At 46.5% G+C, this 25,471-nt stretch overlaps 1 protein-coding gene across 1 annotated transcript in view; it reads right to left on the reverse strand.

Moving 5' to 3' along the window:
- SLC25A36 (solute carrier family 25 member 36) overlaps positions 1-23,167 on the reverse strand; it is a 46,727-nt gene extending 23,560 nt beyond the window's left edge. Inside the window, exons 1-2 of the mRNA XM_044289234.1 lie at positions 22,781-23,167; positions 3,296-3,466 (exon numbers count right to left, since the gene is read on the reverse strand). Of these exons, the coding sequence (XP_044145169.1) occupies positions 3,296-3,466; positions 22,781-22,821 (212 nt within the window). The 5' untranslated portion in view covers positions 22,822-23,167. The remainder of the gene's footprint in view (positions 1-3,295; positions 3,467-22,780) is intronic.
- Positions 23,168-25,471: the final 2,304 nt, after the last annotated feature.

Here is a 25,471-nt window from a genome sequence, read left to right on the forward strand (position 1 = left end):
ATTTGGACATAAAAAATATGGAAGACAAAAGGGGATAAATAGAGGAACGCCAGCAAACATATGCAATTATTCCCAGCACCCCCCAACTTGACTGTAGAAATTGCTGTAGGAAGGAGCTACATCTCCCATGACATCTTGCTCAGACGTCATCTCTATTATATGCTATATTTATATAAAATCCTTCCAAATTACGTTGATGATGCTGGAGAGCCACAGATGCAGAGCTAAGGCACCGCATGCACGTCACAGGCAGTGCACACACATGACAGAATAAACAAAGCTAAGAAGATTTGTGGTCGTCACAGACCACAGTCCTGGAGAGTTGCTATACTATATAGCCTAGGCGCATTCTGCCGATGTACTGCACTATAAGGGTACGGCCACATGTAGCATAATTGTGGTGGATTTTCCCTAGGGGACCTGCATGCGGAAAATCCAGTGCTTACACTAGTACAGTGGTGGGGAACCTATGGCACGGGTGCCAGAGGCGGCACTCAAAGCCCTCTCTGAGGGCACCCGCGCCCTGTAAAAAGTCTAAGGTCTTCCAATATGCCTTAGGCTTTTCCTGCCATTCATCAGCGCAGGACGCACTATGAACAGCACAGACAGCGCACTGAATGTAGTCAGGTATTATAGCTAAGTGATAAAGTACATGGAAGATATACTATATTGGACTGTAGTATTCAGGTTAACTTGCCGTGTTGGCACTTTGTGATAAAGAAGTGGGTTTTGGGTTGCAGTTTGGGCACTCGGTCTCTAAAAGGTTCACTATCACTGCCCTAGTAACAAACTGGATGAGATTTTCACAAGTCTCATTCACACACTGCAGACATTTTCCCTGCTGAAATCTGCATATAACTTTCTGCAGTAAACTTTAGCTGTTACAATGCAAATTGTGTAATCTGTGACAAATCCACAGGATAAGGCCTTGTGTATATATACACGACCTTGTGTATATATAAATACGGATGATGTCCGTGTGACAACAATTTATTTTATTTTTTTGGGGACCCACTGACTTGAATGGGTCCATGGTCCGCATTTTACAGCCGAGAACAAAACATGTTCTATCTTTTGCAAAACGAACATATGGATAATCTGTGTGCATTCCGCATCCATATGTCTGCTCTGCAAATAGATAGAATATGTCCTATTCCTGGCCGCAAAAAGGAGACTATGGACCCATTGAAGTCAGTGGGTCCCCCCCCCCCCAAAAAAAAAAAAATGGATGCAACAGGAACGTCATCTCTATTTATACATAAATATGGTTGTGTGCATGAAGATTTATCCACATGATTTTGTGTGCATTTTGTCACGGTGGATTTCAGCCAGATATGCCGAATCCGCAGTGCACCAGCTATGTGTGGCCGTAATCTAAATAGATCAAGGCCTGAAAATATATAAAAACAAGTACAAGTGAAGTCAGCAGGATATCACACATCCCTCTCATCTCTAATGACTTCCAGTCAGGCTGAAAAGCAAACAAATTAGTAAAACAGAACAAACCAAAAACATTCACAGACGATTTAACTATATGGGGCAACATTATAAAGGAGAACCAGCTTAAGGTGGTTCATTGGCCACGATTCAACACCTCCGGAAGTAATTTACTACCTTTCCATCAACCGGTAATTTAGGGCACGTCAGTTCGCCCACAGATTGCCTGTCCGCTGTAAAGATACTTTGACTTTAGAAGATAACATAAAAGAATTAATTTATTATGCACAAAACTGAATGGGGCACATTCATCAAAACATTTCCGCCATTTTTGTGGCGTAAAAAACTTGCAAATTATTACTTCTGTTGCTTCCGATTATATTTTCAGGATAATATATCTGAGCACTATATAAATTCTATCTCAAATTTTTTGAGGTTTCCCCTCTGCAAGACAGATCTGAAATCGGGAGATTCTGCTTGCTAACTCTCTGCAGCACATGGTGAGACACAGCAGAAGAAATGGAGGACGTTATACAGCAGAACTGAGCAGCTTAGATGTGAGTCAAGCAGAACACTAGCCAGTGCATCTCTGAAGATGTAACCTGACATCGTCACTGAAGAACGATCTAAGCAGTGAAATGAGAGTATGGCCTCATGCACACGACCACAGTTTTGGTTCGTGTCCAATCCTAATCTTTTGCGGATCACATGTGGACCCATACATTTCTATAGGTCTGCAAAAAATAATAAAATTTGCAGAATGTCCTCACGGATGTAGACAGCACACGGCTGTCTGCATACGTGTGGAGCGCTGGCTTGGCCATTTCCGTTGGGCCCATAGAAGTGAATGGGAGCGGTGGCCAATCATGCGCAGTACGCTCCCATTCACTTCTATAGGGAAAGGGCTTGTTTGTGGCCGGACCGGAGTCCTCCAGCCACTACTTTGAGGGGCTCCATTCCCAATATAGGTGCAGATCCTAGCGGTGGGACCCGCGCCTATAAGGCAATGGAGGCATATCCTAGCGATATGCCCCCATTGTCCGAGATGAGACAACCACTTTAAGCTGCTGCCGATCACGCTATCAACGCTATTCTGTCAAGTGATCACATCTTTTATGTGGCACTTCAAATCCCTGTTCGTTGGCGGCACGTCGTCCTCTTTACGAGCAAAATGCTGTTGACAAATCATGAAACGATCATATTACCGATTGTTCATCTCCATACATCCCTGTAAATTCAGCTAACAAGTGGGAAATAACCAAGAACACACCTTCCTATGAACTTTTGTTCCCAAGCATTGCACAGCTCTGTCAGCTTGTGTGTAAGGACCCTTACTGGTTTTGGTGGGGAGAGGTGGGATTGATGGAGCAGGAGAAAAGTCTGATAAGTGAAGAAAGAGCAGTTTTCTCAGGTAATCTATATCAAAGTTTCTTAAATATGATTTTACTCTCAAAAGGGTTTTCCCAGCCCCAGGCGTGTGATGTGAAGCCTCACATCTGGATGCTGTCATGTTCCCAAGCAGCACATGACCCAGCAGCGACATGTCTCTTGAGGACACATAACTGGTGAAGCTGGTCATCGGCAGCAGTGGCACACGTGACCCTGTCCGGATGTCTACAGACTGGGAGCCGGAGATGGTGTAACAGAGGAAGGACACCGGAATGGCACGGTGTGGAGAAGGAGAGAACCCCCCCCCCCCCCCCCCATTAGGTACAACATGGTCCTGGGGCTAGTTAAAGATCAAAACGCTGGGAAACCCCTTTAAGGCTAAACAATGCAATTCCTGTGAAGGACCCGACTAGATTTCACATAGATGCATTTCCATTTGTTACAGCTTTGTCACTAATGGGTTTCATACTTGAGACAATGCAGTGGTCCCGGGGACACTCTTGCCACTCTGTTAACGCTAGCGCCATTCACTGTGTTGAGCTGAACTTCAGAGATGTAGAAAGTCACCGATGAGGACTGTAGTCTCGTCTTCACAACTTCCAAAGGGCAGGTCAATATGGCACCGACAGTGCCCCCACATCTGCAAAGAGAAAAATCGGAAAAGCAAAAACGTTAGAAAAAATAAAATAAAAAATTTAAAACATTTTGGATTATCTTGGCCAACCTATTAGGGGTACTATTTAGGCCTCATGCACACAGCCGTTGTTTTGGTCCACAGACTGCAGTTTTGGCGGCTCAGATACGGACCCATTCACTTCAATGGGGCCGCAAAAGATGCGGACAGCACTCCGTGTGCTGTCTGCATCCAGTGCTTCGTTCTGTGGTCCGCAAAAAAAAAAAAAAAAAAAAAAGTAACCTGTCCTATTTTTGTCCGCGTTTTATGGAGACGAGAATAGGCAGTTATATTAATGGCTGTCCGTGCCTTTCCACAAATTGACGCCATCAGTGTTTTGCGGACCGCAAAACACAACAGTCGTGTACATGAGGCCTTAGTCAACACCAGATACATGACCCCTGAGATGTATAGTATCCGAGTGGTAAATGTCCGATCACAGCTGTCTCCCATAACAGACACTGGTGGCGGGTGCCTGTTTAAAACAGCAGCACTAGCAATGGTGTCCACTCAGGTCCTGAGTAAGCGCCACTGTTTTCCAAGATTTTATAAGTGATGACCTATCCTCTGGATAAGCCATCAGTATCTGAATGGTGGGGGTCCGACACCCAGAACCCCCGCCGATTAGCTGTTTGAGAATGCACCTGCGCTCCCTCTCACAGCTTTCACTAGGCCAGTGACGTCCCATTCATTGGTCACGTGGTCCAGGCACATCTCAGCCCCATAGAAGTGAATGGGGCTGAGCTGCCATACCAAGCACAGCCGCAATACATTGTAAGGCACTGCGCGTGGTTGCAGATAGATGGTCGTGGCGCCCAAACAAGCACCGGCGCCTTCTCAAACAGCAGATCAGCTGGGGTTCTGGGTGTCGGGCCCCTAATGATCAGGTACTGATGACCTATCCAGAGGATTGGTCAACAGTTATAAAATCCTGGAAAACCCCTAAAAATCCGACCTTAGAAAGGGTTTTATGAGGCCAGTGATTGTCTGCATCTGTCATGTGCGCATGTACAGCACATCATGGTGAACAGAGTCTTATGGGACCACTGAAGCGGAGGAGGATTCACCAGGGTAGACATTTTATTTTTATTTTTTTACTACATTCTCCGCTTCCTTTACTAAATAAAAAGAAATCCGGAAAATTCCTTTAAAGTGAGCATCCAGGAAGGAAGTTACTGAACACATGTTGTAAGTATAGAATGTGTTGTAAGTAGAATTTTTTTACGTTTGGATCTTGGCTTCTCAATAGTGTTTTTTGTTTTTTTTTCCCTTTCATTACAATATGTGCAGTTATACAAGTCTGGGAAACGTTGCAATACCGGTCAGCAGGGCCCCAGCAGAAAGGCACATTTTAGGAATGGAAGCCGCATGGCTGAATGGGTAATGAAACAAATGAGAACTTAGATCTGGAATGGGCTCCGAGAACTTCATTAAGGTACAAATGACACCAGCCTCCTGGAAAAAACAATGACGGCCGGGTGTTTAATGGTCCAGCAAAGAGCACAAGTCGGACATGAAGAACCAAGACTCCATTAGAAAATCAGATCCTTAGATAAAAGGTTTCCTTTTATTGTCAGATAAAAACAGGTTGGTGGGAAAACGAGCAACATTTCACATGAATGCAATAAAATAATGATGTGACGCTCACACACACATTTTATCATCACAGAACCGTGCCTACATTCTGGCTGGCTAACAAGGTACATTTCTTTGTACCCCAGTGTATATATAAGGGGATATCATGCAACCCGAAGCAACTTAAAAGGACTGTCAACTTTAAAAAAAATATATAAAATGCAAAAAACAATAGAGAAAGGGGAAGATTTATCAAACTGGTGTAAAGGAAAACTGGCTTAGTTGTGGAATTAGATTGGTTGCTATGGGCAACTAAACCAGTTTTCCTGTACACCAGTTTGATAAATCTCCCCTCTTTCTCCATTGTTTTTTGCATAAAAATATAATAAATAAATAAAAAATAAAAAAAAGTTAATAAAATGCAAAAAACAATGGAGAAAGGGGGGTAATTTATCAAACTGGTGTAAAGGAAAACTGGTTTAGTTGCCCATAGCAACCAATCTAATTCCACAACCAAGCCAGTTTTCCTTTACACCAGTTTTGATAAATCTCCCCCATAATTAATTTTGCTATGTGCCCTAGTTTAGCCAAATGACTTCCTATTCACAGCGTCTGGCAGTAAGGTAACAGGCTGCACAATCTGCCACTGCAATAGGAGACAAAGGGGGTCATTTGTTAAGACCGGCTTTTTAGACAATGGTCTTAATAACTCCTTGCGCTGGCAGTTAATCCGCCAAAATTATCTATAGGCGCTGGCCTCTACATAACTTTGGCATATCTGGCGCTGGTCTAAAAGTAAGCAAGCTTCCTTGCTGGCTTACATTTAGATCGTTTTCTACACGCAAAACGGGTGTAGAAAATGATGAATGAGACTGCACGTCGAACCATTCATTTCTGTGTGTGGGGGAGGGGGGGGGGTTGTCACAAAAAAAATGTATACGGCACATGGATGTCATCTGTTTGCCCACCCCCTTCCTCGCCCACGTTTTTTAGACCTGGCGTGAGCACTGAAAAGTCACAGATTGCTACGCAATGCATGCCATAAATACGCCTAATATAGGCATATTTCTGAAAGCAAATGAGCTCCCAAAAACTTTAAGTTCTGCCTCTTCTCTAGATCTCAACACTCAAGGCCCTATTACACAGGCAGATTATTGTTATCGATCATCTGGCAGTGTTATACTGCCACGATTACGCAATGAATGAGCTTGTTTAGCGGGCAATTGTGATTTTTTAACAAATCCTGGCTTGTCTGCAGCAGATCATGCCTTATAATAGGCGCTCTGATGCCGTCAAACAATGGTCAGTATAGGGAAGAGTAATGCATTAATGACCGCTCGTCCCTATACTGAGGAGGAGATTGCTGCATGCATTAGCAGCAGTCTCCTCCTCTAGGGAGCAGGCGATTGACAGGAGGAAACGCTTCCCTCCCAACAATCGTCTGCTCTATCTGCCTATGTAATAGGGCCCTTAGACAGCTACTATTTTCATCTGGTAGACATCAGCAGGAAACAAAACGACTTGCCTGGGCAAGTTTTAAGGCAAAAAAAAAACAAAACGACTTGCGTTCTGTGCCAAACCAAAAGGGGGCACAACCAGCATTGATGTGTCCACAAACGGCACATGGCCTCTGAGCCCGTCTGGGCATGTTTATCTCCCGTTTATTTCTAGGCTTTTTGTTCTTTTAAAAAGGTATTTCGGTTATTAGATCGTTGGGGGTTTGACCACTAGGACCTCAATAAATCACAAGAAAGAAACCCTATTCCCCCCAAATGACCTCAAAATTCATGGAGCAGTAGGTCGAGCAACAGCACTGCTGCTTGTATTCGGCTGTCTCTGGCAGTCCTGTAGAGATGAATGGAGTGGCAGTGCACATGCACGACCTGCCGTCCCATTCATTTCAGGGGTGCCCACAGGCTACGAGGCCTACATTCTGCTGACCGGTTGGGGTCAAACTAGTTTGACCCTCAATTGGTCTAAGGGGAATTTAGACCTGTGGATAGGGGATAACTTGGAATAACACAATGAACAACGTAAGAGTAGGTACAGATTAGTAAATCACTTTGCCAGAGATGTGGATTTTACGTGGCCATAGATAAATAACATTAGAACTGATGAGCTGTTTTGTTTTACTAGTCCAGGATTGGATGAAACATGAGGAAAAGCAGATTTCAAAGGAACCAGCCAACCAAAAAGGATCAGGCATGTTCAAATTCAATGTCTGATCCTTCTGTTCTCAGGAAGATAAGCTGCTGGCTGAGGCGTACTTCAGTCTACTCATGTAGTCGGCGCATGCAGAAGTCAGGGGGATAGCTGAACACTTTTAGAAGAATTAGGCCTCATGCACACGACCGTTGTGTGTTTTGCAGTCCGCAAATTGCGGATCCGCAAAACACGGATTGCGACCGTGTGCGTTCCGCAATTTGAGGAATGGCACAGACAGCCATTGATATAACTGCCTATTATTGTCCGCAAAACGGACAATAGGACAGGTTATTTTTTTTTTTGCAGACCATGGACTGGAGCAACGGATGCGGACAGTACATGGAGTGTGTATGGATCCGCATCCAAGCCGCAAAAACTGCGGCTCGGATGCGGAACAAAACCACGGTCGTGTGCAATAGGCCTTAGTATGACCTTTAGGGTCCATTCACACATCAGTGTGTGTTTTGTGGATCCACAAAACATGGACAGCGGCAATGTGTGTTCCGCATTTTGCGGACCGCACATCGCCGGCACTATAGAATATGCCTATTCTTGTCCGCAACTGCGGACAAGAATAGGACATGTTCTATTTTTTTTCGGGAACGGAATTGCGGACCAGGAAGTGCGGGTCCGCAATTTCGTTCCGCTTAATGAGGAACGAAATAGCGGACGTGTGAATGGACCCTTAATTAATGGCCCAATGATAAGACATAACATAAATCAACACAATTTGGGACAACGTGCCATATTTGTGAGTTCCCTGCACCCTCTTTTTAAATTATGATTTTTTTTATTTTATTAGAAAGGGGGTGGAAAAGATAAAAACAGGAAAATAAAACATGCCAGAACACACTGAAAATACACAGAGACATTAAAGGGGTTGTCCCACTTTCTCATCACATTATACACTGCTCATTTCCATAGTTACGACCATCTTGCAAACCAGCATCGGTGGCCATGCTTGCACACCATAGAAAAAAGCGCCAGCCTCACTGGTGGCCTGGACCATAAGAGCGCACATAGGCTGGAGATTTTTCCTATAGTGTGAAAGCACGGCCACTGCTGCTGGATTACAGGGTGGCCGTAACCATGGAAACGAACAGCGTATAATGTCATAGAACAGGCATGCTCAACCTGCAGCCCTCCAGCTGTTGCAAAACTACAACTCCCAGCATGCCCGAACAGCCTACAGCAGGGCATGGTGGGAGTTGTAGTTTTACAACAGCTGGAGGGCCGCAGGTTGAGCACGCCTGTCATAGAAAAATGAATCCAGCCAGCAAAGGAGGAAATATGGACAATCACAATACATTAGCAAGTGCCTTCTATTAACTTTCTCTACATAGTAAATGCCATTTAGGGAAGTAAGACAACTCCTTTAAATGGGTCTAAAAAATAAAAAATAAATGAAAAACAAAATAAAACTAAAAGCACCTCGAAACTGGCACATATACCACCATAAACGGGCTGTACATTCTTAGCTTTTCCTTTTCGAATAGAAGGAAAACACAGAAATAGTCACTATTTTCCACATTAATTTAAAAAGAAAGTAATAAAATCCTTGTTCTGAAACAAAATATTTATAGGGATGCGGGGGTGACAATACCCACCTCTGATTGGATAAATCTGGAGGAGGTAAGTGAAAACAGTGCTGCCATTGTGCCAGCCGAGAGCCTTTCCAAGGCAGAAATACAGCAGAAAGATTTCAAGAGAACATTCAGGAAAAAATACAGGCCATCCTAGAGATTTAAAGGGGCATTTCCATATTGCAAGTAATGGCATGTTACTAGGGTATGATACCACTTTATGACAGGACGGCATCCTTCTTCTGGAACCCCCGGCCTCCTTGAGGTGGGCTGCCTGAACAGCCAGTTACCAGGGGGCTTCTGCCGGGATTAAAGGAAAAAAAGAGTAAAACCGACATAATACTCTCTAACAAAGCCAGAACCAGCCCAGTACCGCACATGGGTCCAGAGAGCTCCACAGTCATTGCTCTGCTGGATTTATTTCCTGCGACATATCTGATGACTGAACCCCTTTAACGCCTAGATTGTCAGATTTAAAACCAATTTAAGACCAGGCTGATATCTCTGCCCAAGATCCTGCCATGAGTAACAAAGACATATAAAGATACGTCCTTGGCTATTGAAGTATCATCCTGTAAGGAAAAGTGTTGGCAGGGAAAGGGTTAACCTATAGAAATCCAGTGTGAAAGCAAAGGGTTTTTGTCCAGCTTCGTACCAGGCGCCTTGGCAGAAAGCGCTGGGATGCTTGGCAGAAGCATATGGGACAAACGCGTGCCCTCTATTAACTGGCAGACACAGGGGCAACAAGGCTCCTAATGGGCGCAGTGTCCAGAGAGACGCTCAATGACTCCCAGGACGTGTGCTTGAACAATAACTGGGTCCACTAACAACAGGCCCCAATTAAGGGACAAACAAGCTCTCGTATTGAGGGGTTTTGGCAGGAACTGCTGATGTGACAGGGCAGAAAAAAGAAGGAAAAAGTGCAATCGCTCAGCAAGACCCCGAGTCCAAGCAATTAAACTAAGCGCTTCATTCGCCTGCGGACTGTGCCAATAGTAGAAACCTCTGTTCATATATGGGCACCCAGGCGGCATAGCATCTCAGATATGAAAAATAAAGGAGAAAGTATGACTTGGCACCAGGCCTGCCATGGTCACAAACATCTGCCCTCCTGGGCCTCTCACGAAGAAAGGTTCCAGAAGTCGATACAGACTTGAATACTGTCCTGGCCTACAGCCTCCCCCGCAGCGCTTCCACGCTGTGCCACGGGGGTCCTCCTTACTCACTTCCGATTTTCTCCTGGGACTTACGTGACCAAAACGTCAAGATTTGGAGTCCCAAACAGGTATTCTTCCTGATCTACCAATGTATTCATTGGAGGATATGTCACAATAAAAGACTTTTACTTGCATGTTAACCCCGAGTGTGCAGTGGTACTTCTCTTCCTATTGTTTATGGGGGATCATATCCACTCCCCTGAAGCACCTCACAGATTGGACAGCGAGTGCAGCCCCACCAATTTAGTAGAGACATATAATGACTTTTGCGCAGTCTCCTCTGACACAGATTTCTGGCCAATACTGAGTGCTGATCAGTTGGTGCTACATGTTGCCATCATTGTGGCTATGGGGACAAACAACCGAATATAAGATTGTTTTTATTAGTCTATGACAGGGATGCCCAACTTGAGGCCCTCCCGCTGTTGCAAAACCACAACTCCCAGCATGCTCAGACAGTTATCAACTTACAGCAGGGCATGGTGGGAGCTGTAGTTTAACAACAGATGGAGGGCCGCAGGTTGAGCATCCCTGGTCTATGAGCAGTGATAGTTTCCGATCACTGGCCAGGTAAAAGGACCCTTAACCTTAAACAACCACAGGGAGCCACCATGGCAAAACAGGACTATGGCGTGAAGACTGGGAGGGTCCATGGACAGGTCAGTCAATTTTGGAACCCAATGTGAGACCATCACTACACAGTTCAAATACAAAAGACATGAACATACTATTGTCAATACCGCATGCAATACTGGCCAAACTTATTAAAGAGGATCTGTCACCACTCCTGACATGTCTGTTTTAATAGCTACATGCATTCCCCATGTAATAACAAGTCTGGAGCATCTGTTCTTATGACTCTATGTTGTGCCATTCCTTTATTATTTCCACTAGAAGTTATGAATGAATTGTTAGCAGTCTGCAGTAAGGGTACAGAGGGGAGTAACCAGTTTGGGGGGGGGGGGGGGGTGTACCTGCACAGACTCTATCCGATCAGTGCTGCCATTCTCAGTCTGTGCAGGTACACCCCCCCCCCCCCCCCAAATCTGGTTACCTCCCCTCTGTACCCTTACTGCAGACTGCTAACAATTCATTCATAACTTCTAGTAGAAATAATAAAGGAATGGCACAACATAGAGCCATAAGAACAGATGCTCCAGAATTGGTATTACATGATGAATGCATGTAGCTATTAAAACGAGCATGTCAGGAGAAGGGTCCTCTTAACAGGATATGTCATATGTCTGACAAGTGCTGAGGCAGTGGTCAAAAGCAGTATTGGTCTCTAAGGACAGTGCATTGAAGTCTATGGGAGTGAGAGAGAGCACAGGCCATGCACATACCTAACTCCAAAATATCTGTGCAAAGGTTCAATACTTCGCCCTTTGTTAAGCTATTAACATGCATCCACTATATCTCAATAACAGAGAAGACAAAGTACAAGCCGACCGCAGCGCTGCCCTCGGTATATTCTGTTACGCTCAATGCCCCGCTTGGCTAAAGCCATCTTCATACCACGATAGCTAGAATTCTGGAGAAAATGTATGCTGTCAAATGCTATATTTATATAGGAAGAGAGATGCAGATGAAGCGGAGGACCACAGAATTGCAAGGTCAGTCTACAAACGGGTAACCATGGAGACACAAAAATCTGCACAGGAGCTGGATACACAAACTTAGGATTTGGGATCAATAAAACATTTGCAATAATGCTCACAGTATTGAGGACAGAGAGTGCCGATAAGTAGGAGCATACTAGACGGCACAGGCTGTGTTCGAGGCCTCCGTCACAGGTCATCAAAAATAGCGGAGAGAAAAGTCCTGCGTGCTGGACTTTTTGTCCCAAAAAAAAAAAAATGTAAGAAAATTATGCTGAAAGGAAACTGAACGGATCCCATAGTATAGGATTTGTTAGGGTCCGTTTCTACCAGTTATGCGCCAAAACCGGCACTTCCATTTATTTTTTTCCGTTATTCTTCTCCTATAACAGAGCAAAAAAATGGAAATACAGGCTGGTATCGGCGAAACGGATACGGTTGTGTGCAAGAGGCCTAAAGCTGTAAATGCTGCAGATGTGTATGTGGATTTAGCCACCATTCAATGGGCCACCCGCCACCATTTCTGCAGCTAGAGCTGACCCACCAAGTTGTTTCTTCGTGTGATGTGGAATTTTAATTCTTAGGCCCCTTTCACACGGGCGAGTTTTCCGTGCGGGTGCGATGCGTGCGGTGAACATATTGCACCCGCACTGAATCCTGACCCATTCATTTCTATGGGCTGTGCACATGAGCGGTGATTTTCACGCATCACTTGTGCGTTGAGTGAAAATCGCAGCATGCTCTATATTGTCCGATTTTCACGCGACGCAGGCCCCATAGAAGTGAATGGGAAGCGTGAAAATCGCATAGCATCCGCAAGCAAGTACGGATGCGGTGCGATTTTCACGCACGGTTGCTAGGAGACGATCGGGATGGAGACCCGATCATTATTATTTTCCCTTATAACATGGTTATAAGGGAAAATAATAGCATTCTGAATACAGAATGCATAGTAAAACAGCGCTAGAGGGGTTAAAAAAAAATAAAAAATAATTTAACTCACCTTAGTCCACTTGATCGCGAAGCCGGCATCTCCTTGTGTCTCCTCTGCGCTGAACAGGACCTGGGGTGAGCTGCTGCATTAAATACCGGTTAAGGACCTTTGATGACGTCACTCCGGTCATCACATGGTCTTTTACCATGGTGAATCACCATGGTAAAAGATCATGTGACATACCATGTGATGACCGGAGTGACGTCATCAAAGGTCCTTAACCGGTATTTAATGCAGCAGCTCACCCCAGGTCCTGTTCAGCGCAGAGGAGACACAAGGAGATGCCGGCTTCGCGATCAAGTGGACTAAGGTGAGTTAAATTATTTTTTATTTTATTTTTAACCCCTCTAGCACTGTTTTACTATGCATTCTGTATTCAGAATGCTATTATTTTCCCTTATAACCATGTTATAAGGGAAAATAATACAATCTTCAGAACATCAATCCCAAGCCCGAACTTCTGTGAAGAAGTTCGGGTTTGGGTACCAAACATGCGCGATTTTTCTCACGCGAGTGCAACACATGACAATGCATTTTCCCGCAACGCACCCGGCTCTTATCCGGGCAAAAAAACTGACGCCCGTGTGAAAGAGGCCTTAGGGTTTCATAAGGCAATTCTGCAGTGGGAGTACTGGTCCATCGCCACAGAAACAGCGTAGTGTGTAAAGGTTTTATTTTAAGGTGCTGTAGGGGTTGCCCAAGACTTTCAATTATGTTGAAAAAAACCTTTTAAGTGGGTGCACAGCAACCACCAAGCCTTACCTCCCTTCAGACAAGTGCACCTACCTGGGGAAAGATACACCTAAAACTTAACACATGCGGCCTTGCCCTGGTGAAGTTCTTTATTAAATGAATCCTTCAGATAAAGAGCAGGAATTCTTCGGCAAGGTGACTTCAATGTCCGTGCGATACAAGAGAGATGACAACTACACCAGGAGCAGGCCCGAGCCCAGCTGAGGAGACGTTTAGACGTGTCCTTGGGTAACGTCAGGCTGGCCATTAAATCTGACCGCCCGTGCTGCACGGCCATTGACGGGACTAAGCTGCGTCTACAAGTCATTCCTCTTCCTTCTGAGATCTCCTGCTCTGTGACCTTTCCCCTACTATGGAGCAATGTGACAACACAACCAGCCGCAGGAGATATTTACCCTCAAACACGTGAGGAACAGCTCTCCAACAAAAAACAGACCTGTGGTTAAAGGCAGGATGGCAGTGCCATAGCAAGTACGGCTTCCTAGCCACCAGTGACAGCAGATCCCTTTCAGATAGTCCAGCGCTATTTATTACTGCGATATCTGACTGAAGTCATTAATTCTTCCTCAATTAAAAGACGCACGTAGCAAATACAAAAAAAAAGAAAAAAAGAAGCACACTTACTAAGGCTAGCTACATATTAGCGTTCGGCCTTAGATTCCCTCCTGCGCTGCGTAAGATTCAGCTAACTCATGACAAGGTGCACGCCTCATCATAAATTAGGTAAATCTAAGGCAAGTCATGTGTACATGTTAGTAAATTTGCCTGGCCCCAAACATGCCATGAAACCGGCTGTGCAACCAGATACCCGCACGGCCGGTCAAATTTCATTTAATGAAATATTTGCAAGTCCCTTAATAAATGAACCCCATACTGGCACGACTTTTTGTAGCATGACCGATTGATTTTAACCATTGAACTACAGGTGCAGTGCAAGGGGACATTCACATAGCGTCTTTTTAAGCAGAATTTAAGCATGGTCAGCCGCAGAAATTTAGCTAAGAGCCCACCCACCAACAGTCACATCCTATCTGCCTTCCTGAGATGTATGGGAGACAGAGAGGACGGGGCCGTCAGAGGGTTTTGGTGTGGCTGTCTGAGTTTAAATTCCGCTTAAAAAGCCGCCGTATGAAGGGTGCCTTCACATGTGGAATTTTCCACAACAAAATACGCACCATAAAGACATCCACCATGTCAGCCTATGGGGATGATAAGTGTCAATACCTCCGTTCTGTTGCAGACTTAACAATCCGCAGCGAAACAGAACGCAAGTAAAGTTTTGTCGAGGATTTCCTGTAGCCAAATGTCTCCATTCATCTCAATGTAGCTGTTGTCTGTACAGAAATCCCTAAAGTTATTCACACACAAAATCCGCAACAAACAACTGTGGATTTTGTCGCGGAGAAGTCTGCAACGTGTGAAGGCACGCTAAAGGGATGATCTTGTGGATGCAGCAACTTACTCACCAATTACAATCAATCAGTTGTGCTACAAAAAGCACCAAGATGCAGTTTTGCACCAAAATTTGGGTAAAAGCTGTGCAACATTAGACAAAAGTGTCTAGCCATGCACTAAATTTATCATCCAGCCTGAGCTGCACAAGGTTGGTGCCTGTATACTGAGGACCCGCTGTTTGCGCCCCGCAATACGGGCACGGGGCACCGATTGTCATGTGTATGAGGCCTAAGGGCTCTTTCACACTTGCGTTCTTTTCTTCCGGCATAGAGTTCCGTCGTCGGGGCTCTATGCCGGAAGAATCCTGATCAGTTTTATCCTAATGCATTCTGAATGGAGTGAAATCCGTTCAGGATGCATCAGGATGTCTTCAGTTCCGGACCGGAACGTTTTTTGGCCGGAGAAAATACCGCAGCATGCTGCGCTTTTTGCTCCGGCCAAAAATCCTGAAGACTTGCCGCAAGGCCGGATCCGGAATTAATGCCCATTGAAAGGCATTGATCCGGATCCGGCCTTAAGCTAAACGTCGTTTCGGCGCATTGCCGGATCTGACGTTTAGCTTTTTCTGAATGGTTACCATGGCTGCCGGGACGCTAAAGTCCTGGCAGCCATGGTAAAGTGTAGTGGGGAGCGGGAGCAGCATACTTACCATCCGTGCGGCTCCCGGGGCGCTTCAGAGTGACGTCAGGGCGCCCCACGCGCATGGATGACGTGATCGCATGGACAAGTCATCCATGCGCATGGGGCGCTCTGACGTCAATCTGGAGCGCCCCGGGAGCCGCACGGACGGCAAGTATACTGCTCCCCCGCTCCCCACTACTACTATGGCAACCAGGACTTTAATAGCGTCCTGGGTGCCATAGTAACACTGAAAGCATTTTGAAGACGGATCCTTTTTCAAATGCTTTCAGTTCACTTGCGTTTTTCCGGATCTGGCGTGTAATTCCAAGAAGTGGAGTACACGCCGGATCCGGACAACGCAAGTGTGAAAGAGCCCCAAGTCATCAATATCAGATTCAACGCTGAAACCTTCTCAAAAAGCCGATTAGTGGGGGGTGCCCGGCGTTGGACCCCCGCTGATCTGATATGGATATTAATCTTGGAAAGCCCCTTTAAAGTCTTGTCACCACTCCTTAATCTTTGTTTTACTACATCAGGGATGCCCAACCTACGGCCCTCCAGCTGTTGCAAAACTACAACTCCCAACAGGCTCCGATATCTGTAGGCTGTCCGTGAATGCTGGGATTTGTAGTTTTGTAACAGCTGGACATCTCTGTACTACATAATTGTATTCCACATGGAATGACTGTTCTGCAGCATCTATTCTTATGAATACGCTATGTAATTCCTCTGTTATTCCCAAGAATAAATGTACAACTGGGGGTTATCAGCTGGGATGTGTCCCTGCACAGTCTCACTCTATCCAATCAGTACTACCAGAGGCAGACTGTGCAGGGACACACCCCTAACGGGTAGTAGCCAGACTGACTGCAATTTGCGGAACGGAACAGGCGGCCCATTGTAGAAATGCCTATTCTTGTCCACAAAACGGACAAGAGTAGGACATGTTACGGAGCAACGGATGCTGACAGCACACGGAGTGCTGTCCGCATCTTTTACTGCCCAATTGTAGTGAATGGGTCCGCACCCGAGCCACAAAAACTGCGGCTCGGATGCGGACCAGAACAATGGTCGTGTGCATGAGGCCTAATCCTGATGATTTCCAAGGATGCCCCAGGTCTTTCCATGCAAGTGATGATAGAGACACTCTACAAATGCTGCAGTAGGGCAGACTATCTCTGTGCATTCAGAAAGTCTTCAGACCCTTTCACTTTTTTTCACATTTTGTTATGTTGCGGCCTTGTGCTAAAATAATACCAGAATTGAGAAGTTGACCCCCGTCATTCTGCACTCAGTACCCCATAATGAAAACAAAATGAAAGTGAAAGTAAAAACAGAATTTTAGAAATGTTCGCTAATTTATTATAAAGGAAAAATGGAGATACATAGTTCCTTTGCAATGAAACTAGAAATCTAGCTCTGGGGGCGTCCCGTTTCTCTTCATCATCTTTGAGATCTTTCTACTCCACCTGTGGTAAATCCAGCCGATTGGATATGATTTTGAAAGACACAGCCCTGTCTATATAAGATCTCACAGATGACAATGCATATCAGAGCAAAAATCAAGCCATGAGAAGGAAAGAACTGCCTGTAGTGCTCAGAGACAGGATTGTGTGGAGGCACAGCTCTCAAGAAGGGTACAAAAACATTTTTTTGCTGCACTGAAAGATCCCAAGAGCGCAGGGGCCTTCATAATTATCAAATGAAAGACGTTTAGAGCAACCAGGAGTCTTCCTAGAGCTGGCTGCCGCACCATACTAAGGCTGCTTTCACACTCGCATTTGGTGCGGATCCGTCATGGATCTGCACAGACGGATCCGTTCAGATAATACAACCGTCTGCATCCGTTCAGAATGGATCCGTTTGTATTATCTTTAACATAGCCAAGACATATCAGTCATGAACATCATCAAAAGTCAATGGAGGACGGATCCGTTTTCTATTGTGCCAGATTGTGGCAGAGAAAACTGATCTGTCCCCATTAACTTACAATGTGTGTCAGGACGGATCAGTTTGGCTCAGTTTCGTCAGACGGACACCAAAACGCTGCAGGCAGTGTTTTGGTGTCCGCTTCCAGAGCGGAATGGTGACTGATCGGAGGCAAACTGATGCATTCTGAGCGGATCCTTATCCATTCAGAATGCACTAGGACAAAACTGATCGATTGTGAGAGCCCTGAACGGATCTCACAAACAGAAAGCCAAATTGCCAGTGTGAAAGTAGCCAAGGTAATCCGGGGAGAAGGGCCTCAGAACGAGGGGTGACCAAGCATGAAATGGTCACTCTGGCTGAGCTCCAAATATCTTGTGTGCATATGGGAGAAACTTCCAGAAGGTAGCACACCAATCTGGGCTTCATGGCAGGGTGGCCAGAAAAGAAGCCTCTACTCTGTAAAAGACAATAAAAGCCCACCTGGAGTTTGCAAAAAAGCACCTAAAAGACTCTCATATTGTGAAAAACAAGATTCTGTGGTCTGATGAAACTAAGATTGAACATTTTTGCAGCAATTCTAAGTGTCAGTCTGGATGAAACCAGGCAGTGTCCATCACCTGCCCAATACATCTCTACAGTGAAGCATAGCTGTGGCAGCATCATTCTGTGGGGGGGGGGGGGTCTGCAGACTATCCAAAGAGAATCAGTTCTATAAGGGTTGGATCTCCCATGACACAGAACAACTACATATATAAATCTCAACACTTCCAGGTAACATCTGACAACAGCCGTGTTCCCCTTGTGGAATAAGGCTAGGTCTACACGACGACATTTGTTGTGCGCAACATTTTGTCGCACTAATGTCGAGCAACAATTTTTTATAATGATAGTCTATGGTGTTGCACTGCTACAGTCGCAAAAAATCCATTCGAGATTCGCGCTACAAATATTGCAGGGTAGTTGTGCCATAACTGTCGCGCGACTCATGTCGTCGTGTAGATGTAGCCAATAGTCTGCCAAAAGCCATACAGCTTCCACTCCCACATCACAGGGGACAGGCTTCCATAGTCATTCCCCGAGAGATATTGTCTACATCTGAAGCACCCACCACAAGTTAAGGTGTACCTAAACCTATAAACTGTATTAAATGGGATTACATTCATTTTTTCTAATACGCTTTAATTATTTTACTTTTTACTTTTCCTAGGGAAATAGCTGCCTGAAGTTCAGGTGTGTACTGTGCTTTAGAACCCGCACTCCCACACTACCTACTCCCCTTGCCACACTGGGCGCTGTAAAGGCCGGTGTTCTAACACAAATCCTTACTTCGGGAAAATGCCTTAACCCTCGTGACTTTCGGGGGTGTGCGCCTCAGTGCAAGCGCACTACCACGGCACGGGTAAGATAAACTTGCTCCACTAAAGCTTGGCACAGATGGGCTATGTCAGGCTTCAGCAGAGCAAGCTCAGGAGCTCAAACTCTGCACCGCTGGCCTGCAGGGATTTAGCAGAGCGAGCGCAGCGCTCATTGCTCCCTCACCTGTGCGCGCTAGGTCAGGCTTTAGTGGAGCAGCAATGCCTCGCTCAGTCCGTACTTCCATGCACAGTGGTGTACAGGCTTCTAAAGCACAATGGTTCAGGCACCTATTGCATCAGGAAAATAAAAAAAAAAGAAAGCACATTAGAAAAATTTATGTAATCACATTTCCAGTAGGTTTCAATAAACTTTATCTATACTTTTACGCACACTTTAAAGTATACTGTTTTCCAGTTTATACTTTGAAATCCACACTGAAAATTTGCAGTAAAAATTGATTCGCAGAGTAAAAACTTGCACCAGGGGTTAATTTAAATTACCGACATTATTTGGCTGCAGCATGTGAATAAGAATTGCTAAAAGCTCAGTCACGTTGCTGGTAATGTACGACGCTGCCGATCTGTCACACAAAAATCCAGGGTGGCAAGTCCTCAGCACTGAGCCCATTTGTGGACGTGACCTGTGCGCCCACAAACCTCATGGTATAGGGGCACACAGAGCCAGAAACTAGAGATATGGAGCCTGGGGCTGGTGTGCCATACTTGATACGGCTTGTCCAAGGTGACAGACTCCCTTAAAGGGGTTTTTATTGTCCTGAGGACCGGAAATCACTAGGTGATGGGTGGGGGTCTGACACCCTGCTGATCAGTGAGACTGAAGTCGGCGCCGGAGATGCAGAGCACGGACAACGCTGTAGTGGCGGTGCTTGCTATTACATCCTGCTCTTGTCGAAGTCCTTAAACTTCTTCATATTTTAAAAAGGTGCAGTTTGGCTGTGAAGTAATAATATTAATACTCACTTCTACTCGTAGGTCTCTACCTCCTGGTCCCTCTCAACCCGAGTGGCCATTACCTGCGTGTCAGGAGGGACCAGAAATCAGCAAAAGACAAAGCAACATGTTAACGAGAGTTGGAATCGGTAAGGGGAGTACGATTACAAAAAAGTAAACGCCCGGACAACCCCTTTAACAAAAGAGCATTAATTAAAGGGGTTCTCCGAGATTTTTATATTGATGACCTATTCTCAAGACAGGTCATCAGTATCTGATCGGTGGGGGGTCCGACACCCGCTGATCAGCTGTTTTATGAAGGCACGTCGAGCCCTTCTCCGTGCATACCAAGCACAGCGCCATACATTGTATGGAGGCTATGCTTGGTATCATGCTCAGCTCCATAGAAGTGAATGAGACTGTGCTGTGATACCAAGCACAACCACTATACAATGTATGGCGCTGTGCTTGGTAAGCTCACAGGAGTGCCGGTGCCTTCTCAAACAGCTGATCAGCGGGGGTCCCCAATGTCGGACCCCCACCGATCAGATACTTATTACCTATCCTGAGGATAGGTCATTAGAATCAAAATCTTGGAAAACCCCTTTAAGTTATTTAAATTCCTGCCTCACCATTCCGTATGCCAGTTTTATGTGGTCAAATTCTAATGTCTGGGTTACGCCATAACACGGGGACCTCATGTGGTTTTCAAAGTTCAGTATAGTGGTAGTACTACGGATACTAAAACGTTACCAGATTGTGGCCACGTGAAACAGACTTTAAATCCATCGGTTTTAGGGAACCAACGGCCCACCAGAACAGCTCCTGCATATGTGGTCAGCTTTCGTAGAGCCCTGAAGCCCCGTCCTCTCCAGCTAGGTAGTGACAGCAGCTGTATGGCCACATAACAAAGAGATTTCCCATTCACCTATTCATGAAGAAACAGCTGAAAAGAACATGTTACAGCTTCACGGAGAGGAAGACCAGAGGACTTCTAGGGTCTTCTCTGTACTGGAGGTTTTAACCATCAGTCCTGAAGTCCTAAGCGGAGACGTATCTGCAGGACAAATCCTGGCACACACTGAGCAGTATTCTGTAACAATGTGGTTTGATTCAGCGCTATTACAACACTTGACAGGGCACTGCCCTCGTGCTGCTGTACGGCTGCCAATACCCTCGCTATGCTGCTGCCGCCTAATCCAAGTTCTCCAGGACAACAGAGGGCACTTCAGTGCAAGTCACTAAGTACCCCTAATGTACCAAGGTGGAGCGTCACTTTACTAAAAGAAGGGCACAGGAACCTTAGAAGTAAGGCTACTTTCATACTGGCATTTCTGGGTCCGCTTGTGAGATCCGGATCAGTTCAGCCCCAATGCATTCTGAATGGATACAGGTCCGTACAGAATGCATAAGCTTGGCTGCGTTTGGTCTCCGTTGCGTTTTTTAGATGGTCAGCTTGCAGCGTTTTGGTGACCATCTGACTATGCAAAGCCTAACTGTCTTGACTTACATCGTAAATCAATGGGGACGGATCAGTTTTTGACTGACACAATATGAATGAATAATGCAAACGGATGCGTTATGAAATGATACAAGCGGTTGCATTATTGGTGCGGATCAGTCTGTGCAGATACAAGACGGATCCGCACCAAACGCAAGTGTGAAAGTAGCATTACCCACGGCAACCAGTCATTTCATTTCCTAAAGAATCTCTTAAACATAAGAGCTAGGATCCGATTGGTGACTACACTTTCCTCTGCACCAGTTTTGGTAAATCGCTGTACTAGATAGAAGGCCAGCAGCTATAATGGGGATCGGCACAAGGGCAGTAAGGGCTACGGCCTCCACCTGGTACCAGTCAGAGCTCTGGACCTTCTCCCAAGCTTTAAGAACCGACCATATACATCAGCCCTGTTCGTTGTCCGTTACCTGCTCCAACGTGACGGGCTCAGTCCTTACAGGACTCATGTAGGACACTGGTCGGTTGCACAGCTGTGGCCCTTGACGAGTCCTCTGTATCAGATTTAACCTGCAGACCCCCAACAGTCTACTGTATGTCCGTAAGGGCGGGAAGAGACCAGCGCTGCACTACTGCCGCGTCGTTATGGACCTAGAAGTGTTGCTAGCTCATGGTGCGAATGCATACTACGAATAAAGAGAAGAGCAACTAAATGTAAAACAGAAAATACACAATCAGCCGACTACTCCAATGATACGGATGATGGGGATATTCATCCATAAATAACATCAATAGCGTTTCCCAGTCTGGGAAGACCCCAGAGCTGCCAAGTTTGGACTCTCCCAGTTCCTCTGGGTGAGAGGTGCATTTTGAGTGTACCTACATTTTTGTGTCATAATTCCATATAGCCCAAACATGCTAAGGGGTTCTCGCAATACTAAGAGCCATTGAAATCTATAATATCATAACCATCTGCCTTTATAGTCCGTTCAATTCGAGGGGCCAGTGAAAAATAAGGGACAGCGCGCGGACCGTCTGCTCTGCACTAACTAGGAGATGCCGTGCGTTAGGCTTCGTGCACACGGCCGGGTCCGAAAACCAAAAGATCGGCAAGATACGGACACCTTCCGGGTGCAGCGTGTTCCTCACTCCCATCAATAGAGAGGACTATTCTCGTCTGCAATCCAATGGAAGCACAGCGCCTGCAAAAAAACAAACAAAAAAAAAACGGATGTGCGCATGGCCCCATAGAAATTAATAGGTCAATGCATTACCTGCACAAACGATAGCACGCGGATTAAAGATACGGTGGTGGCGGCTTACCCTTCAGGTGCGTGAAAAACACGGGGGGAAAAAAGCTTACGGATTAGTGGAAGACTCGGAAGCAAAACTGAGGGGAAACGGTCGACTTTTCAGTGACAAGTTTGTGCGAAAGGCCTTAATGGAAAAGCTGGAGCCGCCGATGGCGGAGAAGCTGGAAGACGATCGGAGCGGTGAGTAGCACAGACATCAGTACATGTCACCTTGATGTCATGGGCGCCTGGCCCTCCACCTGTCAAGGTAAGTGACAAGCAGGTACCTACCCTCCAGCAAACAGATGCACCAGGGTGTCTCTCTGGCTCATTCTCTCTCATTCTTCTCCCCTGCAGACAGAAGGAGGGAGCAGGGTCCCGGGGGAGTCTTCTGCCCGTCTCTGGTGACCGCGGATGGAAGCAATGTCCCGTACGTCAGCCCACAGCCCGGAGATGTAGGCCCGCTGGCATGCCACCAAACAGCAGCTCTGGAGGCTCCGCACCAGCAGACCGCTCAGTGTATATAAAGCAGAATGGCGCCTACACAGGCTGTAGCGAGCCCCCTGTCCTGACCTCACACACAGAGCCTGCCTCCCAGGGTCCTGCCAGGATCACACCGTCCCCTGCATTCACCGCTCCCCTCTACCGCCTGCTCCCTCTCTGCCTCATGAATATTCAGCAGACCGACATAAACACAAGCTGATTGGCTGGGAGCTGCGGCGGAAGTGACGTCGCGGCGCAGCTGCGACCCACGTGACTTGGCTCCCGCAGGGATAGATGTGTGAGGAATGTTCGTTATACCAGTCACAGGGACTGAGTGACTACAGATCCCAGCATGCATTGCCAAGCCCTGGGCGTGGCCAGGCAGAGCGGCAGATTGGCCGCCGTGTTGGAAGTTCACAGGTCGTGCGTTCTATGTGCTGGCCAGCTCTGGAGAAGACACTACGACAGCTACTGTGCGTGTGCACTGTGAGGAGCCAGCGTGAAGAATGGCTGCCCCATGCTACCCTTCTCCTGGGAGACCTCATACCATTGTGTTACACAGACAGGCCACCAGTGTCTGATCAGTGGGGTTACCTAGAATGGGGGGCAGGCTTGTACAGTCATGTATTGGGAATTGCTGCACCTCCAGTGATTGGGGTTTCTGTTCTGGCCCGATGCCAGTCATACTGATAAACCAGTTACTACAGAGCACTGGGACACGTGCTGATGACTGGTTACACTGGGTAATGTCTGCTCCCACGGCCGGGTTCAGGGAGGACGTCGGTTTACTACTGAGCATTTCTGAGGGTTGTGTAACTTGTCTCACGTTGCGTAGGAGGTTATAGGGAACCTCCGCTCCCCGGAGCGCCATTAGGCTTGGGCTACCCGGAGACATTGCATCTCATGGTGGTCAGTGGTGTCCCGGTGAGCCTGGCGCGATAACTGCAGAAGATCCATCTCTGTTTGAATTTTAGACTTAATTCACACTGCTGGGAGTCGGCCAGACAAGAACGCTGCGTGCAGCGGTATTTGTCCAGCGATTCTCAACATGTTTGCTGGATCACCACCGGACCCCATTATAGTTAATGGGGCTGGACGGCACTCCGGTTGTGTCCCTCAATGCGGGATCCGTCAGGCTGCTCTCAGTCAGAACAGCCTGCCGGATCGGAAAACGCAAATGTGAAAGAAGCTTTAGGCCTCATGCACGTGGCCGTTCCTTCGGTCCCCAATGCACGGGCAACGTCAGTGCGGTGGCCGGGACAGATCAAGACCTATTCAACTTGAATGGGTCCGTGATCTGTCTGCATGTCAAAAAAATTGAACATGTCCTGTGTTTTTGCGGTGCGGAGGCACTGACAAACCCCACAGAAGCACTCCGTGGGGTTCCGCACCACAGCTGTGTATTGCACACGGCCAGTTCCCGCATATTGTGGGCCGCAATATGGCAATGGCCGTGTGCATGAGGCCTTAGTCAGGAGACTTTGCTATCGTAGAGCACGTTGCCTGTGACAGTTCTTGCTTGTGCTTTTACAGCCAGATCACAGCGATAAAAGTGCTGCAGACAAGTGGCACGAATGTGACATGTCACACTGCAGCCTCAGGAGCAGTACTTCATTTTATGTTCATCCGTCATGTTCCCCGGCAGTGCGCTGCTGTAATATACAGTAATTAAAGGTCTCCATTATGTAAGTGCCGCTTATGAGAGCTCCCAGTGCATTACAGCGGGGCGTTGTAGGTGCACAAACGGGGGAAATGAGAATTTGTGACCCTGACTCAGCAGGAGCAGTAATGTTATTTTAATACTGCACCTAATAGTGCTCCAGGGAGGTGACAGATTCTAGTGGGAAGTCCTTCTAGTTCAACCTGTTATTATGCAGTGTTGGTCCGTAACCTCAGGCACTCCAGCTTTTGTAAAACTTCCTGCTTGCTACTTTGCTTGGCTGTCCTCAGAACAACCACAGGGGTGAATGGAGCATTATGGGAGTTGTAGTTTCACAACAGCTGGAGTGCCGGAATCTGCTAACCCCTGGTCCAGAAGTCAAAAACTACAGCATAACTAAAGCTTGTCTCATACTGCTGGCAGGCTGTTCTGGCATAGAATGCTGGGAATCGGCCAGCTAAAAAAACCACTGAATGCAACGGTATTTGTCCAGACGATTCTCAGCATATTTGCCAGTTCACTGCCGGACCCTATTATAGTTAACTACTAGACATTAAGCCCGTTACAATAACGGGTGCTAGAACAGTAGTGCATAAACATTAGTAGGAACAGTCTATATTAAATGGCAAGGGAACTTGACCACATTGGCTATGACTGGTGGCAGTGAATAGTGGCTGAGACTGCTGGCTGGACTGCTGGCTGCGGCTTTTGGCTGAGATTGCTGGCACTGACTGGTAGCTGTAGCTGAGACTGCTGGCACTGACTGGTGGCTGTGGCTGAGACTGGTGGCTGTGGCTGAGACTGCTGCCACTGACTGGTGGCTGTGGCTGAGACTGCTG

This window comes from Bufo gargarizans, chromosome 4 (assembly GCF_014858855.1).
Source record: "Bufo gargarizans isolate SCDJY-AF-19 chromosome 4, ASM1485885v1, whole genome shotgun sequence".
NCBI lineage: Eukaryota > Metazoa > Chordata > Amphibia > Anura > Bufonidae > Bufo > Bufo gargarizans.